General features: G+C 43.7%; 2 protein-coding genes across 2 annotated transcripts; one reads left to right on the top strand and one right to left on the bottom strand.

Annotated features, from left to right (window-relative positions):
- Window positions 1-12,728: 12,728 nt before the first annotated feature.
- Window positions 12,729-14,270, bottom strand: LOC306667651 (sperm motility kinase 4A-like; the record flags this gene model as incomplete). The annotated part of the gene is made up of 1 exon (XM_079150388.1): window positions 12,729-14,270. One exon carries the CDS (start codon window positions 14,268-14,270, stop codon window positions 12,729-12,731), a length of 1,542 nt encoding a protein of 513 aa, XP_079006514.1.
- A 3,204-nt stretch (window positions 14,271-17,474) lies between these two features.
- LOC306667650 (sperm motility kinase 4A-like) lies at window positions 17,475-19,016 on the top strand (the record flags this gene model as incomplete). The annotated part of the gene is made up of 1 exon (XM_079150387.1): window positions 17,475-19,016. One exon carries the CDS (start codon window positions 17,475-17,477, stop codon window positions 19,014-19,016), a length of 1,542 nt encoding a protein of 513 aa, XP_079006513.1.
- Window positions 19,017-21,638: the final 2,622 nt, after the last annotated feature.

The following is a 21,638-nucleotide window of genomic DNA, read 5'->3' as shown; positions in this document are numbered from 1 at the left end:
ACTGCAGTGTAGGTGAACTTTGAGGACATTACATTAAGCCAGTTACAAAATTATAAGTAAAATATAATCCCACACATAAGGAGGTTTGTGGAGTCATCGAATTCGCAGAGACTAAGTAGAGTGGAGGTTTCCAGGAGCAGGTGGAAGAGGAAATGCAAAGTTGTTGTTTATTGGGTATGAAAGTTTCCGTTTTTGCAAGATAAAAGAGTTGTGAAGACTGTCTGCATAACAGTGTGAATGTGCTAAACGTTGCTGAACTGTCCATTTAAAGATCATGAAGATGGCACCCTGGCCCGCCCTCCTGGACCTTCGGGGCACAGAGGGTCTGCGGCCGGATTCCCGACTGTAGAGCCGAGGTCGCTGGTTGGCGGATCGTGACATCAGGCTGCTGGAGGGTGGGTGGGTTCCGGAGACTTCCGCCTGCAGAACGTGGCCTGGCGAGACATTGTCCTGGGAGACCCGAGCCTGGGGAGATGTGCCTTCTGGATACAGCACCCATCTTGGCAGGGGAAGAGCCCCAAAAGAGGACATGGCTCCTGAGCAAAGGGAATCAAGGTCTCGGGATATAAGAGCAGTCTTCAAACCACAAAGTCAACTCAAACTAAAGACTCACCAGAAAACTCTTAGAACTCATAAGTGAATTCAGTAAGGTAGCAGGTTACAAGATCAATGCTCATAAATCCAATGCATTTTTATACATAAGTGATGAATCTTCAGAAAGAGAAATTAGGAAAACTACCCCATTCACAGTAGCATCGAAAAAAATAAAATATTTGGGAATCAATCTCACAAAAGAGGTGAAAGACCTCTACAATGAGAACTACAGAACACTAAAGAAAGAAATTAAAGAAAACCTTAGAAGATGGAAAGATCTCCCATGTTCTTGGATAGGAAGAATTAATATTGTCAAAATGGCCATACTACCAAAAGTGCTATACAGATTCAATGCAATTCCAATTAAAATCCCAATGGTGTACCTTACAGAAATAGAGCAAGCAATTATGAAATTCATCTGGAAGAATAAGAAACCCAGAATAGCTAAAGCAATCCTCAGTAGAAAGAGCGAAGCAGGGGGTATCGCAATACCAGATCTTCAACTCTATTACAAAGCAATAGTAACCAAAACGGCATGGTATTGGTACCAAAATAGACAGGTAGATCAATGGTACAGAATAGAGGACATGGACACAAACCCAAATAAATACAATTTTCTAATACTAGACAAAGGGGCCAAAAATATGTAATGGAGAAAAGATAGCCTCTTCAACAAATGGTGCTGGGAAAACTGGAAATCCATATGCAACAGAATAAAACTAAATCCCTATCTCTCACCCTGCACAAAACTCAACTCACAATGGATCAAGGACCTCGGAATCAGACCAGAGACCCTGCATCTTTTAGAAGAAAAAGTAGGTCCAAATCTTCAACTTGTTGGCTTAGGATCAGACTTCCTTAACAGGACTCCCATAGCCCAAGAAATAAAAGCTAGAATCAACCACTGGGATAGATTCAAACTAAAAAGCTTTCTCTCAGCAAAGGAAACTATCAGTAATGTGAAGAGAGAACCTACAGAGTGGGAGAATATCTTTGCCACTCATACTTCAGATAGAGTGCTAATTCCCAGAATCTATAAAGAATTCAAAAAACTCTGCACCAAGAATACAAATAATCCAATAAACAAATGGGCTAAGGAAATGAACAGACACTTCACAGAAGAAGATGTACAAGCAATCAACAGATATATGAAAAAATGTTCAACATCTCTAATAATAAGAGAAATGCAAATCAAAACTACACTAAGATTTCATCTCACCCCAATTAGAATGGCGATTATCAAGAACACAAGCAACAATAGGTGTTGGTGAGGATGTGGGGAAAAAGGTACACTCATACATTGCTGGTGGGGTTGCAAATTAGTGCAGCCACTCTGGAAAGCAGTATGAAGATTCCTCAGAAAGCTTGGAATGGAACCACCATTTGACCCAACTATCCCACTCCTTGGCCTATACCCAAAGGACTAAAAATCAGCATACTTCAGAGATACAGCCACATCAATGTTCATAGCTGCTCAATTCACTATAGCCAGATTGTGGAACCAACCTAGATGCCCTTCAATTGATGAATGGGTAAAGAAACTGTGGCATATATATATACAATGGAATATTACTCCACCATGAAGAATGATAAAATTATGGCATTTGCAGGCAAATGGATGAAATTGGAGAATATCATGCTAAGTGAGATAAGCCAATCTCAAAAAACTAAAGGACAAATGATCTCTCTGATAAGCGGATGAGGACATATAATGGGGGGTAGGAGGGGTTAGCGTTAGGGTTAGGGTTAGTTTTAGGGTTAGGGATAAGGAGGGTGGTAAGAATGGAGGAAGGAAGGACTGTATAGAGGGAAAAGAGGGGTGGGAGGGGTGGGGGGAAGGGAAAAAAATAACAATGAATCAAACAATATTGCCCTATGTAAATTTATGATTTTTAATTTAAAACAAATAAAATATAAAAACTAAAGACTATATATTTGAAGGACTGAAGAGAAAAAGACTGAAAGGAATGAACCCTGGGATGTCATATCAGAAAAATCCTATATTTCTGAAAGTAGTTTAAAGACAGCAAGACAAAATGAAAGTTTAACAATATTTTCAGTTACCCATAAGAAAATTCTTAGTGTAGACAGAAGCCATAAAAATTTTGAATTTGGACAAAACTTTAACCTGAAATAAGTCATGTTTAAGAAACAAAGGATTGCTGGAGAAAGAACACCCTTAAAATATGAACTACAAAGAAATAGTTTCAAGCAGAATGCAAATTTACTTAACCAACCAAAAATCAAGACAACAGAGAAACGCTTTAAATGTAATATATGTGAAAAAGCTTTCGTTCACAATTCATCCCTCCGTACACATCTGAAAAATCACACTGGAGAGAAATTATTTAAATGTAAAGAATGTTTGAAAGCTTTCAACCAAAGTTCTGGTCTTATTCAACATCAAAGAACTCATACTGGAGAGAAACCCTGCTTATGTAAAGAATGTGGGAAAACCTTCGGTCATAGTGCATCCCTTTGTAAGCACCTAAGAACCCATACTGTCAAGAGATCCTATTGATGTAAAGAATGTGGTAAATCCTTTAGCAGAAGATCTGGCCTTTTTATGCATCAAAAAATTCATGCTCGAGAAAATCCCAATAGATATAATCCACGCAGGAAGCTATCCACATCTCTCCCAGGGTGTCAGAGAATTCATCCCAGAAAGAAGTCCTATTTGTGTAATGACTGTGTCAACACCTTTAAGTCTAGTTCATCCCTTTGTTATCATCAGAGAATTCACACTGGAGACACTGGAGAGAAAACTTTCAAATGCAGTGAATGTGGGAGAGCCTTCAGTCAGAGTGCATTGTTTATTCAACATGAACAAATTCACACTGGAGAAAAGCCCTATAGATGTAATCAGTGTGGAAAAGGCTTCACTTTCTATTTCACAACTCAATAGACATTGAATAATTCATACTAGGTAGAAATTATATAATTGCAATGAATGTGACAAGGCCTTAAGTTCCCATTCAACACTTACCATTCATTGAGAGAAGCCATGTAAATGTAAAGTGGGTGGGAAAGACTTTGGGCAGAGTTCACCTCTCACTCAGCATCAGAGCATGCATACCTGAGAAAGACCCTACAAATGCAATGAGTGTGGGAAAACATTCAGGTGTAATTCATCTCTTAGTAATCATAAGAGAATCCATACTGGAGAGAAATCCTATCAGTGTGGGGAATGTGGAATGTCATTTGGCCAAAGTGCAGCTCTTATTCAACGTCAGAGGATTGATAAAGGAGAAAAACCCTTTAAATGTAGTACATGTAATACACTTTTAGACAAAGTTCCTCACTTATTGCACATCAAAGAATTCATACTGGAGAGAAACCCTAGGAGTATAATGCATGTGGAAAACTCTTTAGCCAGAGGTCATCCCTTACAAATCATTATAAAATTCACATTGAAGAGAACTCCTTGAAAGCAGATTTGCATGTGTAAAAGCCTTAAACCAAAGTTGATCAGAGAATATGTACTTGAGATTGATTTATTGAACATTAGGAATATGAAGAAACTTTTCATAGAATCTTCATCAGATATTAAATTCCAAGGGTTAAACCTTGGCTATATAATAATGATGAGGAAAATTTTCATACCTGTCATTCATTTTTTCTTTTTTCTTTTTTTTTTTTAAGCCATACTGGGGATTGAACCCAGGGTGCTCTACTACTGAGCTATGTCTCCAGCCCTGTTTATTTTTCATTTTGAGACAAGGTCTCCCTACATTGCCCAGTATGGCCTTGAATTTGGCAATCCTCCTGCCTCAACCTCCCAAGTTGCTGGGATTACACATGTATACCACTGAGTCTGTCTTGTCATTTACTCTAAAGTGTCCTGCACAGACACTTCACAGTTGCAGATATGACAGTATCCATTTGTAAGATAAAAGGTGGGCTTTTTAAAAACCCTGCCTTTACCAGCATTATACAAGATCTGCAACATGTAAATATGAAAAAAAATCTGGGTTCAGGGGTGCTGAATTTCTCACTAGAAAGGCAACTGTATAAACTACTAGCTTATTACAACTAACACTTTTATAAGAAAAGAAAGAATTGATCTTAAAAATATATGCATTTTTAGAGCAAAGGACCAAAGAAAACAACAACAAAAAAAGATCATGAAGATGGAAAAGTATATGTTATGCACATTTTACAATTTCAAAAGAAAAACAGTGTGTGATTTTTCAATATCCCTGACCATAAGAAATACCTTGCGAGGACAGATGATGTCCAACTGAAATGAATTTCTAGTTGATGAGATTTCATACAGAAGAACAGCAAAACAATTCAGTTGGAGACAGAAAATATTGTCAGGTTTCCATTCCACAGAGCTCAGCATCTTGCACCTTGTTTTCCTAGTGCTTGCCTTGGCTGTCACTTGATTGGCTTTGACTCTGTTTAAACTTGGCCCGAGGCAGCTCCTATATTTTGAGCCCCTATATAACAAACTGCAGCCTAATTCAGCATATAAACTGAAAGATTAATTTAGGAGTATATTTATAACAAGTAGCTAGGTGTCAGCCAATCACAGCAGCTGAGTTTTAATCACAGGCTGTCAACTGATCAGAACATGTCCAAATAGGGCAAATACTGAGCTGCAGCTAATCAAGCTGTTTCTATACCTCACTTCTGCTGTCTATAAATACTGCCTTTGGGGCATCATGTGGGGCAGAGTTCTCTGAACTTCTGGTTCAGGGGGTTGCCTGATCTGCCTTGCAATTCATTTTTTGGCCCAAGATCTATGACATTTATTTGTTTAAAGGTAGATGTGTGTATGTTCTGCTTTTTGGTTTTGTTTTGATTGTTTAGTACTGGAAGTCAGACCCCAAGCCTTCCAGCATGGCAAGCACAGGTTGTACTGATACTGGTTTTGAAAAATCAGGATTAAGTCCTTGTTCCTGGTGGTATTCCCACGCCAAGTTTGGTAAGGACATGGCCTCTATTTGGGAATGTAAATTTTTAAGACTGTTAAACATGTGAGAAACACCAAGGCAAGAATAGAAAGTAAATTTTATTTAAGGGATAGGAGGGGGAGAGAGAGAGAGAGAACTCCAGAGAGGAGGGGACCTAGAACTGGTGCTTGTGGAAATGGGAGTGTTTCTCCCCTTGACAGATTTTAGGTTTCCTTTCTTCTCATGCCCACATAACCAAAAGGCAGGAAAAAAGTTGTTCAGGGGGTGATTGTTTGTGTTGGAAAGTGCAATCCTTCCCCTTCCCTGGAGGTGTTAGCGATTGGTTGATGGGGAAGTGCTATCTACTTATTTCCTTTTCTTTGATAATCAGCTATCTATCCTTTACCTATCCAGTCTCATTCCCTGCTCAGATTGAGGGAAATGGGCAATAACCTCTCTGGTTCTTGAGGATGAGAGGGGGTGACACGGGGCAAGCAGTTTGAGTTTCCCTTTTAGGAATGTTTTGGGTTAGTCAAGGAGTCTGTGGTAATAGTCTGGTCCAGAAAGAACAGACTGTAAAGTCACCTGAGAGGTGGGTGCTTCCATGAGAAAAACAAGAAGAGATGAATACTGGAATGAGAGTAATACAAATAAATGTAGCATCTGGAACATGTCCATGGATATCATGGCGATGATAGAAATCAGTAATTTTTCACCGGGAGGTGCAAGAGATAAGAAGTTGTTCCCATGACAAGATTGGTGAGGACATGTCCTCCATTTGGGAATGTAAATTTTTTAAGATTCTTAGTTACATTGCCAGAGTTCTCAGCAATGTAAGCACACTTAATTTTTATAATGTCACAGATGTCCCCATAAGATGTAGTTAAGATATCTAATGTGTATCTGATTTTTTGAAAAATACATTTTTATTGGCATAACCTCTGTGTTTAGTAGAGAGCCCTTTATATCTGTCACTTAGGGTTAGGTAATCATGCTAGCAAACACAAATCAAGTCTGCCTATGTAGGAAGTGAGGAATATGTGTAAGTCTTAAATTCACTACAAAAGCCTCTGACCCTATGGTCTCTTTTCATAGTTATTAGGCATTCCTGTCTAAGAATCTTTCTTTCACAGTTTCCAGTCTTACTTACTCTTAATGGGGCTGATACAAGTATACATCTTCAGTTACATTAAAAGAACTATCCTCTTTCCTTTTAAATGCCCAGGTATGGCTGTGTTTTGGTTATACTTCTCTTGACAGGTGTTTTTAAGACCAAGCTGGTCAAATTGACTTTGTTCCTATCTACTGTTGAGAGTCAGCTGAGTTTCCTCAGAACATCACTCTTGGGAACTTGGAAGAAGCCTCTTAGCTCCTCTGGTGCCATCTGCCAGGATAGGTCAGAATCTTGTTTACCACATAGATTCCCTTAGAAGCATTAGGGACATTTTCCTCTCAAATGACCCTCTTACTTACAGCACGTGCACCAGTTAACTTTCGGTTTTCAGGGTCTCATTGATCCTCCTGATTGGGAGATCATGTGGCCCAGAGTTGCAAAGCCCTTAGTAAAGTCCCCTTGTTCCCTGGGTTAGACCTCAGAGGTCAAGTGCCAAATATTGGCTATTTTCTTCTTGGCCTTTTTACTTCTTAACTTTAGTGTTTAAGTTTTGGTTTTAAACATTCAACAAGCCAGTTTCACCAATCCGAAAGCAGTAGTACCAGGTTTTAACTTTAATATCTATAACTTTATAATTATTTAACCCTTCCTTTTAATTGGGGTCAGTATTAGTACTGGAAATCAGTTTTATATCTTGTCTGTTCTATGAGCGATGGTCTGTTATCTCAAATTAACTCTGGTTGTTGTATTAATAGTTGTACTTTTGTAAGGCACTAAAGGACCATAATTATAAAGTTTACATGAAAAATATAAAATGAATTTTTGACAAAAGTAAAAACAGATTAAGTTTGTATTATAGTTATGAAACAAAAAACATAATTTTTATAATCCCAAATCTTTACTTCAAACTTTAGTTTGAAGAACACCAGCTTGGTAAAATGCTCTCCTAAACCTTATATGTTGAAGACTTGTATACTTGGAAGATATGAAAATATCTAGTATACAAAGAAACTCATAAGAGCACTACAGTTACACCGATATTCTTATTTTTCTTTAGCTTTTAAAGAAAAATTCAGAATCTATAATTCTTTAATGCTCTGAAACAACAGTTATTGTTTAACCAGAGTTGTACAAATCCTAATTTCTTTAACACTATTTTCTCTAAGGAATAAAACTTGGACACCAGAAATTACCTTGTTGGATAAGAGCAGATTAATATTTTAAAAAATTTTTGTTACTTTCACACACAGAGAATAAATTGTTGATCAGTATCAGTGTATTATTTGACCCTAAGAAAAACCTTCCATAGCTTTAATTGATTGTATAAATTATATCAGCTTAGTTACACACAAATTTTTTGAGATTTACCCTTCACAAAACTTCTGGAACTTAAAGATATTCTACAAATTTTTACTTTACCACACAAAAGACTCTCGCATCCAGGATTTTTTTTCTTCTACTTTCATACTAAATATATTTCCATAGCTAGAACTTCTTTTATCTCTTTCCTGGGTGTTGGTCCCCTTTTAAATTTACATTCTAAAATAATCCTTTTGAAATTTCTGAATTTAGACAAATTATTCCACTTTAGGATGAAATACTTTTTGCTTTTCATAGTACTTTAAATGAAACCCAACCGAAACCTCTTGTACTCTTTTTATGTAAAATTACACCTTATAGAATCTTAACTCTTAATAACTTTGTTTTAGTGAAGACACAGAAACAAAGCATTCTTAAACCTTTTTCCATTTACCAATGTATGAACACACATATAATGTTTATATATATTACCTTATGGATTTAAAAAGTCAAGAATAGTTGATTTTATATTTTGCAGTTCACATTTTACCTCTTTAGCTTTGCTAATTAATCAAATGTCTCCTCTAACACATTTATGATTAATCCCATTGATGTTAAATCTGATTTACTCATTTTTAACTGTAAAAAACAAGATATCAGACAAGTGTAGTTAACAATACTAGCCATCTCTTCCCTGTTGAAGAAAAATCCTAGAAGCAATGGATATTACATTCTAGACATTTTATGGAACCCAACATTCTGTTAATTGTCTGACCACCTAGAAAAATTTGTTAGTAATTTTAAAGACATCTTTGCTCTTGTCTGTTTACCCAATTTAAATTGAACATTTTTTACAGTCACATGAACTAAAAGGTATTTAGATTCATTTCTCATTTAAATTTTGATTTATGAGCACTCATTTATCTATATGCCAATCTTTTTTTTTGCCAATCTTGATACCATGTACATGATATAAGAACACAGCACATATGTAGACACAAAAATGCAATACACAGGTGTGCACATATACATAAAACAGACAGGAAACTAAGATCTCATACTTTCTTGTAGGTAGATCTCCACAGGTAGGAGACAATGTTACAGATGTTTATCAAAGCTTCTATTAGATTTAATCTGTTAGAAATTAAAATAGAGCCTACTACACTTTTACATTATGACTTAAATATAGGGCAGGCCTGTACAGTTGGAAATGTTATGTGTAAAGTTCAACAGCCATGATGGACACTGAAATCAAAGTTCAGGTGGCCACTTGACCTTGATGGCTATGTCCTTCTTAGAATTTTGTGAAACAAGGGCTTTACAATGTATTTAAGGGCTAACCCTTGAATAATTGACCTCTGAAGAAAGAGTGCATAAACCTCTTTATGTAGGTAATATAAGACTGACCAACAATATATATTAATTTAGGCAGGAAGAATCAAATGTGAATTCACCATAAAACCATGAGCTCAAAAGTATAGAACTTTTAAAAAGTAAAGGAGTTTTAAAACCATGACATGGCCATAATTGCTCTAATGATGGAGCATGCAGAACATGTTTATCAGATTAGAATGCACCTTGGGGTCAGATTAGAGTCAGTCCTGATATTTAAAGAATGTGAGGGTTCTGAAATCCTAAGGTAAAGATGCTCAAAGTAAAGAAGACTTGTATATAGGAGATCATTCTATCTTTCCTCCCTGTGCTATACTGGTTACGGAGGAAACTAAGAAAGCAGATGGTAGAGTACAAGAGTAGAGAAGATAGCCAGTCATTTAGGTCCCACAGTGGCTTGAGTTTAAAAGTGACTTTTTTTTTTTTTTTTTAATTTTGGCTTCAAAATGGTTTTGGATAATCACCTCTGTTGGTTACATTTCCAGATGCAAACCTTGGAGAAAGAGAGATCTGGCAGAAGGTTAACAAGTAAGAAAAGCTGCTGTTTTGGACTTCAGAGGCAAAACCTCATACAGGGGGCATTTTATCCATTTTTTTATCTTTTGTAAAGTCAGACTCTTAAGATGTGGTACTATAGTTTCTATTCCCCCGATTAATAATGAGGCCAGATTGGATGCAGAAAATTACAAGACATCTCCTTTTTCCAACTGTGATTAGGTCATTTGCCTGGCCTGGCAGCCGAAGAAATTGGGTGCTTTTTTGAGCATCTCTGGGTAAAACTTATCCCAGTTTTTCAGTATGCAGGCTAGTGCTGAACTGGGCATAACTGTTAAAAACAAGGCTCCCATCTGTGTCCATTTTGTTAGAAATGTCATCCTAGATGATCTTCTGACCACCAGCAAACCCATCTCATTACCTGATTCTGCTGAATTTATTGCTGCCTCACTGATAAAAGAATGAACAAATGTCCTATTTACCACATGGTAGACACTCTGAAGGACTCAGACTCCATGGCATGACTGATCTCCTGCCACTATTAAACTTCCAAATGTGATGATCTATGGGAAAAAAACAAACTTTGGTGGGGCATATTCCTCTGCCCACTGGGTTAAGGGAATCTCCAGAGGATAAGGAAGAAGACATCTAGTGGTTATTTGACACTTAACATTCAATTCTCAGAGGAATGAATTGAAAAGGTCCCCCTTTTTGCAGCCAAAGAAAGTCAAGGAGCACAGAAACAACAATGGGAGAACCCCTACAATCTTGAAAGGGTTTAATATGTGAATAAAGTGAATGTAGGGATTTCCTATGAACTATTCCATGTAAAATGTCCCTCTCTCAACAGCTCCAGTCTGATTGTCAAGAGTCTGATGGGCTAGAGTCTGATCAGGTTGGAGAGGGGGATGCTTAGGAGGAGCAAGGGCAGGAGGTGTGCATTTCAGCACATACAGAGGTGTATGTCACGGGGGTGTTAAGCACCACATGATCAGTCACCCTAGGATACCCTATTAGAGATGTAGAGAGAGAAGGTTGGGGGGAAACACCTTTGAGATTCACCGGGGAGTAACTCCAGCCAGAATCTCACAGTTGTTTCCTCTCTCCAGGCTTCTCAAGGCAAACTGGGATTAGGAACACGGTCTACTGATTCCAGAAACACTCTGAGCCTGGGCAAGACAGTTAAAAGAAATTTAGGCAGAACCCAAAATGACTGACCCACAGGACAGGTGATTAGGAGCAACCTAGGCCGTGATTCCTCTCACCTGAGTCTTATAGAATGGCACCTTGCAATAATGGCATTTAATTAGCCCACAGAGCCCTTACTTTCCTCCAGAAAGAGAAAGGAGGCACACCTGAGGAAGATGAGAGGTGCAAAGGAACTTACCTCAATGACAATGCCAATGGAGCCCCCAGATGACACCTGTCTTGGAAATCAGGATTGGGTCCCAGTTTCCCAGGTGAAGATTAAACACTTGAGAAATGCTGAGGCAAGAAAAAAAGGAAATGTCATTTAAGAGATGCATACAGCATCATCCACTGAAATAGTACAAGGCCCATTAGAGAGCTGCCTACTTACCAACTCCTCAGGAGATCCTCAGAAACATTTTGATAGGGACAAAATTTTTTAATGGAGCCATGTTATTGAAAGACAAAGTTTTGAAAAATTGAACCATAAAACTTGGAATTATTCAAAATGCTTCCAACCCAAGTCATTATCAAAATGCTACAAAAACTAGAATTCTCACAGCCATATTTTACAGATTGAGAGCAGTTTTCTGGATAGATTGAATGAAAAAAACCTATGATATAGGAACATGGTAAGACTCATCCTTTCATCTCCCGACTCCTCCAAATAACATGTATGTTTAAAACAGCAGGATAGAGTATGTTTATTTAAAACTTTCCTCTGGGAGTCCCAGAGCTGCAGAGATCCCAGGGCTGGAAGGTGCACAAAGCCTCCTCTACTGAGCCTTTCTTACTTTTTGTGTGCACTTCACTTTACAAAGTTCACTGTCAACAGAACCCAAAGGTAAGAGCAATTCCACGTGGGTGCACAATGTTTTTATGTAAGTAGCATGCCTGAGATTTCCCATCTCTGCTCCCCAAATCCCCTGTGTTCTCTCCCCCCGACCTTTAGCTTTGACTAGGAGCAGTTTTGGGGGGTGGGCAGGCTGCATGGCATGTGGTGAAGCATCAGCCACTGCTGCAGGCAGACCCAGCCCTACTCACATGCCCACCTGCCCACCTCTCCCTTCCCTGCACATGAGATCATGGAGATGAAGCCGCAGAACACTCTGGAGTCTCCAGTGTCTTGCCACAGGTGTCTTCAACAGCTGCCATCCACCCTCCCCTCACACTTCAGGGAGGGGCCTGAAGACCAGGAAAAGGATTCCTTCTGACCAAGATGATCAGCTCAAAGTGAATCAAGTCTACACTAACTCAAGGGGAGAACCTCCATCGGCCCTAGGTCAAGGGGAGCAAGACCCCATCTACATTAGCCAAGGCAAACGAGTCCCCATCTACACGGGCTCAAGGTGAGCCGAGTATCTACACTGACTGGGAAAGGGAGGCACAGTGGTCCAGACCCTGGAGAGGTTGGCTGCTGGGCCTGGGCCTTTACCCTGAGGACCGCTTCTTTAAAACAAAACAAAACTGCCATTTTTTAATCTTTGAAATATCAATTTTATTATACAATTTGTGATTTGAAATATCAATTTTATTATACAATTTGTAAAAAATAAATAAATAAATAAATAAATAAATAAATAAATAAATAAATTTCTCCCAAAGCACGGGAGAAAGGACCAAGAGCAGGGCAGGGGAAGTGTCCCAGGGAAAAGTCTGTACGAGGCGTCTTCGCAGGTGGGGGCAGAGGAGACTCCTGGTGGATCCAGATGTGCTCCTGGGCAGAGTCCTGAGCCAGTTGGCACACCTCAGGGTCCCCTGGCTGTCCGCTGGTTCCGCTGGTCTTGGCTGGGCATTTCCTCTGGAGCCACTCTGTTCTTGAGCACTGACGCACCGAAGCACGGTACACAGAACAGCTGTCTGAAGCAGCTGGAGATCCTCCTCCTCACCCTCTTCCAACGCCCGGTGCGATCCTGTGACGGTTCCGGGGAGGTGCCTGGGGAGGATGAGCTGCCCTCTTCTGCGACCCGGCTCCTGAGGCTCAGGGACCGGTCGGGGCTGCTGGGCACAGGGTCGGGCTGGGAGGCCAGGCTGGGAGGGGGTGGGTCCACGTGGAAAAAGCGGAGGGGAATGGCAGGCACGCTGGCACTGCCACCCCCCTCCTGCCAGGTCCGCCTGGCCTCGTCGGGCTGCTGCTGCTCCCGGGGCGAGGGAAGGGCAGGCTCGCTGGAACACCTCTTGGGGAGGAGGATGCGGGGAGGCCCAGGGCTTGGGCGAGGCCCGAGCCCTCGACGCCGCACGGGCTTCACCTGGCACTGGCAGCTCGCGCCCTGGCTGCGCTGGTGCTTGAGCAGGAGATACGTAGCCATGGCGTTGTCATACCTCTTAGTTGACAGTGACACCCAGATGTCGTAGGGGTCGTAACCCAGGTCGAACATGGTGGTGACGATGGCGGGGTCTGGGAGGAGAGGGGACGCCTCGCCAGGACTGGGTGTCGCTTCCGCGCCCTGGCTCAGCCACGGGTGCCCCAGCACCTGCTCCAGGGTGGGCCTCTGCGCGAGGTCCACCGTCAGCATCTCCCGGATGAGGCTCTGCGCGCCCTGGGAAAGGTGCGGGGGCAGCTCGTAGGCGCCCTCGGTGACCCGCCGCCTCACCTCGCGGGCCGTGTTGGCCAGAAAGGCGCGGCTCCCGGTCAGCATGAAGTAGAGGACGACGCCCAGGCTCCAGACGTCGGCCGGGGGGCCCTCGTAGTCCTCCCGCCGGGCCACCTCGGGGGCGGAGTAGAGGAGCGTGCCCCAGAACCTGCTCAGCTTCTCCCCGGGGCTGAAGCGGGTGCTCAGGCCGAAGTCGATGAGCTTCGCTTGGCCCCGGGCGTCCAGCACCACGTTCTCCGGCTTGAGGTCCAGGTGCACGATGCCCTTCTCGTGGCAGTACCGCATGGCTCCCGCGATCTCTCGGAACAGCCTGCGGGCCTCCTCCTCCGGCAGGCCTCCGGGTTCCGGGACGAGGCTCCGGAGATGTCCCCCACCTGCATGTTCCATGACAATGTACAGATACCTGTTGGTCTCAATGACCTGGAAGAGCTGGATCACGTTGGGGTGGTCCAAGCTCGCCATCAGCTCAGGTTCACATAGGAAGGGGAGGGTCCAGACTCTCTTCGCCACGACCTTCACCACAACCTCTGTCCCCGTGAGGCGATGGCGGGCGAGCTTCACCTTGGCGAAGCCGCCTTCCCCAATGCCCTGCAGAACTTCATAATGGTCCGTGAGGGCCGGCTCATAGGAGCCCGGCCCCTGGGGCTCTACACTGCTCTCACTACTCTCACTGCTTATCCTAAAACGGAACACCATCTTAGGATGCTAGCTAAAAAAAAAATAATAAACTAAAACAAATAACCAAAATAAAAAACCAAAAAACGAAAGCAAGCAAAAAAACAAAGGGAAAAAAAACCCAAATCAAAAAACCCAATCTCCAAAGACCACAACCACCACCAAACGCGCTATCTATCTGGGAGTCCGACAGGTCACCACCAAGAGCTTCCTGTACTTATGGACAAAAACCCACCTGCGGCCACTCTCTTATATACCTGCCCTTTGACATGCCCTCACAATGGCTGTGATGAACAAAGCCCACCCCTCTCTCCTTATAAGGACAAAAATCAAAGGGCTCCTCCCTGATCTCCTTATAAGGACAAAAGCCAAGCTGAACCATGGCCCCGCCCTTATCTCCTTATAAGGACAAAAATCACACTGAACCCAGGGCCCCTCCCTGATCTCCTTATAAGGACAAAAGCCAAGCTGAACCAGGGCCCCAGCCTGATTTCCTCAAAACACACAAGCCATACTGAACCAAGGGCCATGATAAACATCAAAGTCCCGCACATGTCAAAACTTCTATGCTATAAGCACTTCTCCTAGCCTATGGGCTATCTTAAGTGAGAACACAGACTGGACCTTATTTAATTTTGGATGCCCAGCACCTAGTACAAAACTTAACACCTAGGAGTTTTTCACTTGATATGGTTAGTGGGGGTTTTTGCTAATTGGTTGGGTGGGTGGATGGATGGACAAACAGATGGACAGATAAACGAGTAGCTGGAGGCATGGATGGATAGAAAGAAAGAAGGGTGAACAGTTACATGTAAGATATTAAGCCAACCAGCATGCATGCTGCAAAAAGGAGGGTCGACGGAGAGGAAAGTGTCTCTAATGATTCCAAAGGAAGTCACGGGGCCAATAAGACACTGACTTACCCTGGCCGATGGCATCAGAGGAGTTAAGAGGCTTCTCCCAAGTTCCCAAGAGTGAGAGTGACCCCATGAGGAAACTCAGCTCTCTCTTAAGAGTCGATAGAAGCAAGGTCAATTTGATCTTAAACACCTGACAAGAGAGTTATAACCAAAACACAGCCTGCCTGGGCATTTAAAAGGAAAGACAATGGTTATCCAAATGTGACTTGAGGTGTACGCTCGTGTCAGCACTGGGTGGATGGGGAATTGCTGTCTACTTACTTCATTTTCGTTTTTAATCAGCTATCTATTCCTTGCCCTGGTATCATTCCCACATCCTTTTCAAGGGAAATGGGCAATAACCACTCTGGCTGCTTCAGGCTGTGGGGGGCAACATGGGGCAAGCAGCTTGAGTTTTCCTTTTGGGAATACTTTGGGTCAATCAAGTGGTGTTGGTAAAAGTTTGGTTCAGAAAGAAAAGGCTGTAAATTTATCTCAGAGTTGGGTGCTTCTCTGAGAGAAATAAAAAGCCATGAGAAGGGAATGATATTAATACCAAATAAATACCATGCATCTGGAACATGTCCATGAAAATCCTGATGATGATGGAAACCAGTCATCTCTCACCAGGAGATGTAAGCGTGAAGACATTGTTCCCATGACAAGACCAGTGAAGACGTGACTTTTATTTGGGAAATAAATCTTTAAGAATATTAATTGTTGAGGGCTGGGGAGATAGCTCAGTCAGTAGAGTGCTCTCCTTGCAAGCACAAGGCCCTGGGTTCAATCCCCAGCACCACAAAAAAAAAAAAAAAAAAAAAAAAAAAAAAAAAAGAATATTGTGTTGCCCGAGTTATCATGAATGTGAACACAATACTTATTATAATGTCATAGATGCCCCCACAAGAGGTAGTTAAGATATCTAATGTCATTTGATTTTTGTAAAATATCTTTTTATTGGCATGACCTCTGTGTTTAGTAGAGATCCCTTTATTTCTGTCACTTAGGAATAGGTAATCATACTAGCAAACTTATATCAAGCCTACCTGTATAAGAGGTGAGGAAAATTTGTAGGTCTTAAGTTCACTAATAAAAGTTTCTGACTATGATAGTCTCTTTTGATAGTTGTTAGGCACTCCTAAGAATCTTTCTTTCATAGCCTCCAGTCTTACTCTTGGTGGGGCTGCTTCCACCCAGTGCTGACACGAGCGTACACCTCAAGTCACATTTGGATAACCATTGTCTTTCCTTTTAAATGCCCAGGCAGGCTGTGTTTTGGTTATAACTCTCTTGTCAGGTGTTTAAGATCAAATCGACCTTGCTTCTATCGACTCTTAAGAGAGAGCTGAGTTTCCTCATGGGGTCACTCTCACTCTTGGGAACTTGGGAGAAGCCTCTTAACTCCTCTGATGCCATCGGCCAGGGTAAGTCAGTGTCTTATTGGCCCCGTGACTTCCTTTGGAATCATTAGAGACACTTTCCTCTCCGTCGACCCTCCTTTTTGCAGCATGCATGCTGGTTGGCTTAATATCTTACATGTAACTGTTCACCCTTCTTTCTTTCTATCCATCCATGCCTCCAGCTACTCGTTTATCTGTCCATCTGTTTGTCCATCCATCCACCCACCCAACCAATTAGCAAAAACCCCCACTAACCATATCAAGTGAAAAACTCCTAGGTGTTAAGTTTTGTACTAGGTGCTGGGCATCCAAAATTAAATAAGGTCCAGTCTGTGTTCTCACTTAAGATAGCCCATAGGCTAGGAGAAGTGCTTATAGCATAGAAGTTTTGACATGTGCGGGACTTTGATGTTTATCATGGCCCTTGGTTCAGTATGGCTTGTGTGTTTTGAGGAAATCAGGCTGGGGCCCTGGTTCAGCTTGGCTTTTGTCCTTATAAGGAGATCAGGGAGGGGCCCTGGGTTCAGTGTGATTTTTGTCCTTATAAGGAGATAAGGGCGGGGCCATGGTTCAGCTTGGCTTTTGTCCTTATAAGGAGATCAGGGAGGAGCCCTTTGATTTTTGTCCTTATAAGGAGAGAGGGGTGGGCTTTGTTCATCACAGCCATTGTGAGGGCATGTCAAAGGGCAGGTATATAAGAGAGTGGCCGCAGGTGGGTTTTTGTCCATAAGTACAGGAAGCTCTTGGTGGTGACCTGTCGGACTCCCAGATAGATAGCGCGTTTGGTGGTGGTTGTGGTCTTTGGAGATTGGGTTTTTTGATTTGGGTTTTTTTTCCCTTTGTTTTTTTGCTTGCTTTCGTTTTTTGGTTTTTTATTTTGGTTATTTGTTTTAGTTTATTATTTTTTTTTTAGCTAGCATCCTAAGATGGTGTTCCGTTTTAGGATAAGCAGTGAGAGTAGTGAGAGCAGTGTAGAGCCCCAGGGGCCGGGCTCCTATGAGCCGGCCCTCACGGACCATTATGAAGTTCTGCAGGGCATTGGGGAAGGCGGCTTCGCCAAGGTGAAGCTCGCCCGCCATCGCCTCACGGGGACAGAGGTTGTGGTGAAGGTCGTGGCGAAGAGAGTCTGGACCCTCCCCTTCCTATGTGAACCTGAGCTGATGGCGAGCTTGGACCACCCCAACGTGATCCAGCTCTTCCAGGTCATTGAGACCAACAGGTATCTGTACATTGTCATGGAACATGCAGGTGGGGGACATCTCCGGAGCCTCGTCCCGGAACCCGGAGGCCTGCCGGAGGAGGAGGCCCGCAGGCTGTTCCGAGAGATCGCGGGAGCCATGCGGTACTGCCACGAGAAGGGCATCGTGCACCTGGACCTCAAGCCGGAGAACGTGGTGCTGGACGCCCGGGGCCAAGCGAAGCTCATCGACTTCGGCCTGAGCACCCGCTTCAGCCCCGGGGAGAAGCTGAGCAGGTTCTGGGGCACGCTCCTCTACTCCGCCCCCGAGGTGGCCCGGCGGGAGGACTACGAGGGCCCCCCGGCCGACGTCTGGAGCCTGGGCGTCGTCCTCTACTTCATGCTGACCGGGAGCCGCGCCTTTCTGGCCAACACGGCCCGCGAGGTGAGGCGGCGGGTCACCGAGGGCGCCTACGAGCTGCCCCCGCACCTTTCCCAGGGCGCGCAGAGCCTCATCCGGGAGATGCTGACGGTGGACCTCGCGCAGAGGCCCACCCTGGAGCAGGTGCTGGGGCACCCGTGGCTGAGCCAGGGCGCGGAAGCGACACCCAGTCCTGGCGAGGCGTCCCCTCTCCTCCCAGACCCCGCCATCGTCACCACCATGTTCGACCTGGGTTACGACCCCTACGACATCTGGGTGTCACTGTCAACTAAGAGGTATGACAACGCCATGGCTACGTATCTCCTGCTCAAGCACCAGCGCAGCCAGGGCGCGAGCTGCCAGTGCCAGGTGAAGCCCGTGCGGCGTCGAGGGCTCGGGCCTCGCCCAAGCCCTGGGCCTCCCCGCATCCTCCTCCCCAAGAGGTGTTCCAGCGAGCCTGCCCTTCCCTCGCCCCGGGAGCAGCAGCAGCCCGACGAGGCCAGGCGGACCTGGCAGGAGGGGGGTGGCAGTGCCAGCGTGCCTGCCATTCCCCTCCGCTTTTTCCACGTGGACCCACCCCCTCCCAGCCTGGCCTCCCAGCCCGACCCTGTGCCCAGCAGCCCCGACCGGTCCCTGAGCCTCAGGAGCCGGGTCGCAGAAGAGGGCAGCTCATCCTCCCCAGGCACCTCCCCGGAACCGTCACAGGATCGCACCGGGCGTTGGAAGAGGGTGAGGAGGAGGATCTCCAGCTGCTTCAGACAGCTGTTCTGTGTACCGTGCTTCGGTGCGTCAGTGCTCAAGAACAGAGTGGCTCCAGAGGAAATGCCCAGCCAAGACCAGCGGAACCAGCGGACAGCCAGGGGACCCTGAGGTGTGCCAACTGGCTCAGGACTCTGCCCAGGAGCACATCTGGATCCACCAGGAGTCTCCTCTGCCCCCACCTGCGAAGACGCCTCGTACAGACTTTTCCCTGGGACACTTCCCCTGCCCTGCTCTTGGTCCTTTCTCCCGTGCTTTGGGAGAAATTTATTTATTTATTTATTTATTTATTTATTTATTTATTTATTTTTTACAAATTGTATAATAAAATTGATATTTCAAATCACAAATTGTATAATAAAATTGATATTTCAAAGATTAAAAAATGGCAGTTTTGTTTTGTTTTAAAGAAGCGGTCCTCAGGGTAAAGGCCCAGGCCCAGCAGCCAACCTCTCCAGGGTCTGGACCACTGTGCCTCCCTTTCCCAGTCAGTGTAGATACTCGGCTCACCTTGAGCCCGTGTAGATGGGGACTCGTTTGCCTTGGCTAATGTAGATGGGGTCTTGCTCCCCTTGACCTAGGGCCGATGGAGGTTCTCCCCTTGAGTTAGTGTAGACTTGATTCACTTTGAGCTGATCATCTTGGTCAGAAGGAATCCTTTTCCTGGTCTTCAGGCCCCTCCCTGAAGTGTGAGGGGAGGGTGGATGGCAGCTGTTGAAGACACCTGTGGCAAGACACTGGAGACTCCAGAGTGTTCTGCGGCTTCATCTCCATGATCTCATGTGCAGGGAAGGGAGAGGTGGGCAGGTGGGCATGTGAGTAGGGCTGGGTCTGCCTGCAGCAGTGGCTGATGCTTCACCACATGCCATGCAGCCTGCCCACCCCCCAAAACTGCTCCTAGTCAAAGCTAAAGGTCGGGGGGAGAGAACACAGGGGATTTGGGGAGCAGAGATGGGAAATCTCAGGCATGCTACTTACATAAAAACATTGTGCACCCACGTGGAATTGCTCTTACCTTTGGGTTCTGTTGACAGTGAACTTTGTAAAGTGAAGTGCACACAAAAAGTAAGAAAGGCTCAGTAGAGGAGGCTTTGTGCACCTTCCAGCCCTGGGATCTCTGCAGCTCTGGGACTCCCAGAGGAAAGTTTTAAATAAACATACTCTATCCTGCTGTTTTAAACATACATGTTATTTGGAGGAGTCGGGAGATGAAAGGATGAGTCTTACCATGTTCCTATATCATAGGTTTTTTTCATTCAATCTATCCAGAAAACTGCTCTCAATCTGTAAAATATGGCTGTGAGAATTCTAGTTTTTGTAGCATTTTGATAATGACTTGGGTTGAAAGCATTTTGAATAATTCCAAGTTTTATGGTTCAATTTTTCAAAACTTTGTCTTTCAATAACATGGCTCCATTAAAAAATTTTGTCCCTATCAAAATGTTTCTGAGGATCTCCTGAGGAGTTGGTAAGTAGGCAGCTCTCTAATGGGCCTTGTACTATTTCAGTGGACGATGCTGTGTTCTTATCAAGCCCATGGTCATAGAAATAGCAATTCATCCCTCAAAATTACAGAATATTATTTTTTTGGTGGGGGGAATATTGTTTATTACTGAAGTCTCTGGATTTTAGGCCATCTTAGCTGAAATACGTGCTTTAACTTCCATGTGCTTCGTTTTCACAAATGTGAATCGTGGGCAGTAGTAGGTCCCTCAGAGTTGAGTAGAGGTTCAATTTAAGTTTTAAGTTGGACATTGCCCTAGACCCATGCTTGCCACCATCCCACAAACGTTCATGCCTATATAATTTAATGCATAAACTTTCATGATTTCACTATTTTCAAAGTAAGACCTGGTTTTGGGAAAGTGTTACATTTAACTAAGGTTACCTTTGCTTTATGTGATATAAAATTTCCTTCATGCCCTGTCAAAATTCCTAAACATATGGTCATTTTAATCTGATCAGAATCACTGGAGAGTTAAGAAGATGTGAACTATTTTAATCACAAATGGGAGTTCTTCAAAGGCATTTGGCAGAATGAATATGAAATTTTATAAAAGATGTATAAATGCTGCAAAAGCGGACTGCAATATTTTGATGATACCAGAAGGAGATAAGGAAAGAATGGTGTGTCTAGGATGCACACTTAGAAAAACAAATGGTGAGGGTTAGATTGCACTTTGTATGGGTCCTGGGGAGTCAATACACCTAGTGGCTTTGGTCCTGGGGTCCATGTAGTGCTGCACTCAGGAAAGAGCCTTCCACATCCTTGGAGAAGGTGGACACAGCAGAGGGGCAGCCTGGGAACATCTCAGTGGCTCAGCATCTTTCTACCTTGTGCATGTGACTGGGAGTGAGAAGCAGATGAAGCTCCTTGCTCTGTGATATCATCACAGCCCTCTCTGGAGAGTTTTTTTGTTTTTTGTTTTTTGTTTTGTTTTGTTTTGTTTTGTTTTGTTTTGTTTTAGGGTTGGGCGAGATTGTCTTTATTAAGCATTGGAGCGTCACACTTTCCAGAAAGGAAATGGCCCCTGGTCAGAGTCCGGGTCAGAGTTTTGCAGGTTCGCTGAAGCGCAGAGAGTGAGTTCTTTCCAGAATGGTAACTTCCCCACAGACAGGGGCCCAGAGCTGGCATCCAGAGAGGTGGAGCATCCTGCCCCTTTGCACCTCTGGATGTCCTGTGACTTCCTGCGCGCTTCCCCCTCATCTCTCCACGTGGTGCACAGTGACCAG

This window comes from Sciurus vulgaris (assembly GCF_902686455.1).
Source record: "Sciurus vulgaris genome assembly, chromosome: 8".
In the NCBI taxonomy this organism is placed as follows: Eukaryota; Metazoa; Chordata; class Mammalia; order Rodentia; family Sciuridae; genus Sciurus; species Sciurus vulgaris.
Note: the sequence above shows the minus strand (reverse complement) of the source record. Positions and strands in the feature narration are given on the sequence as shown.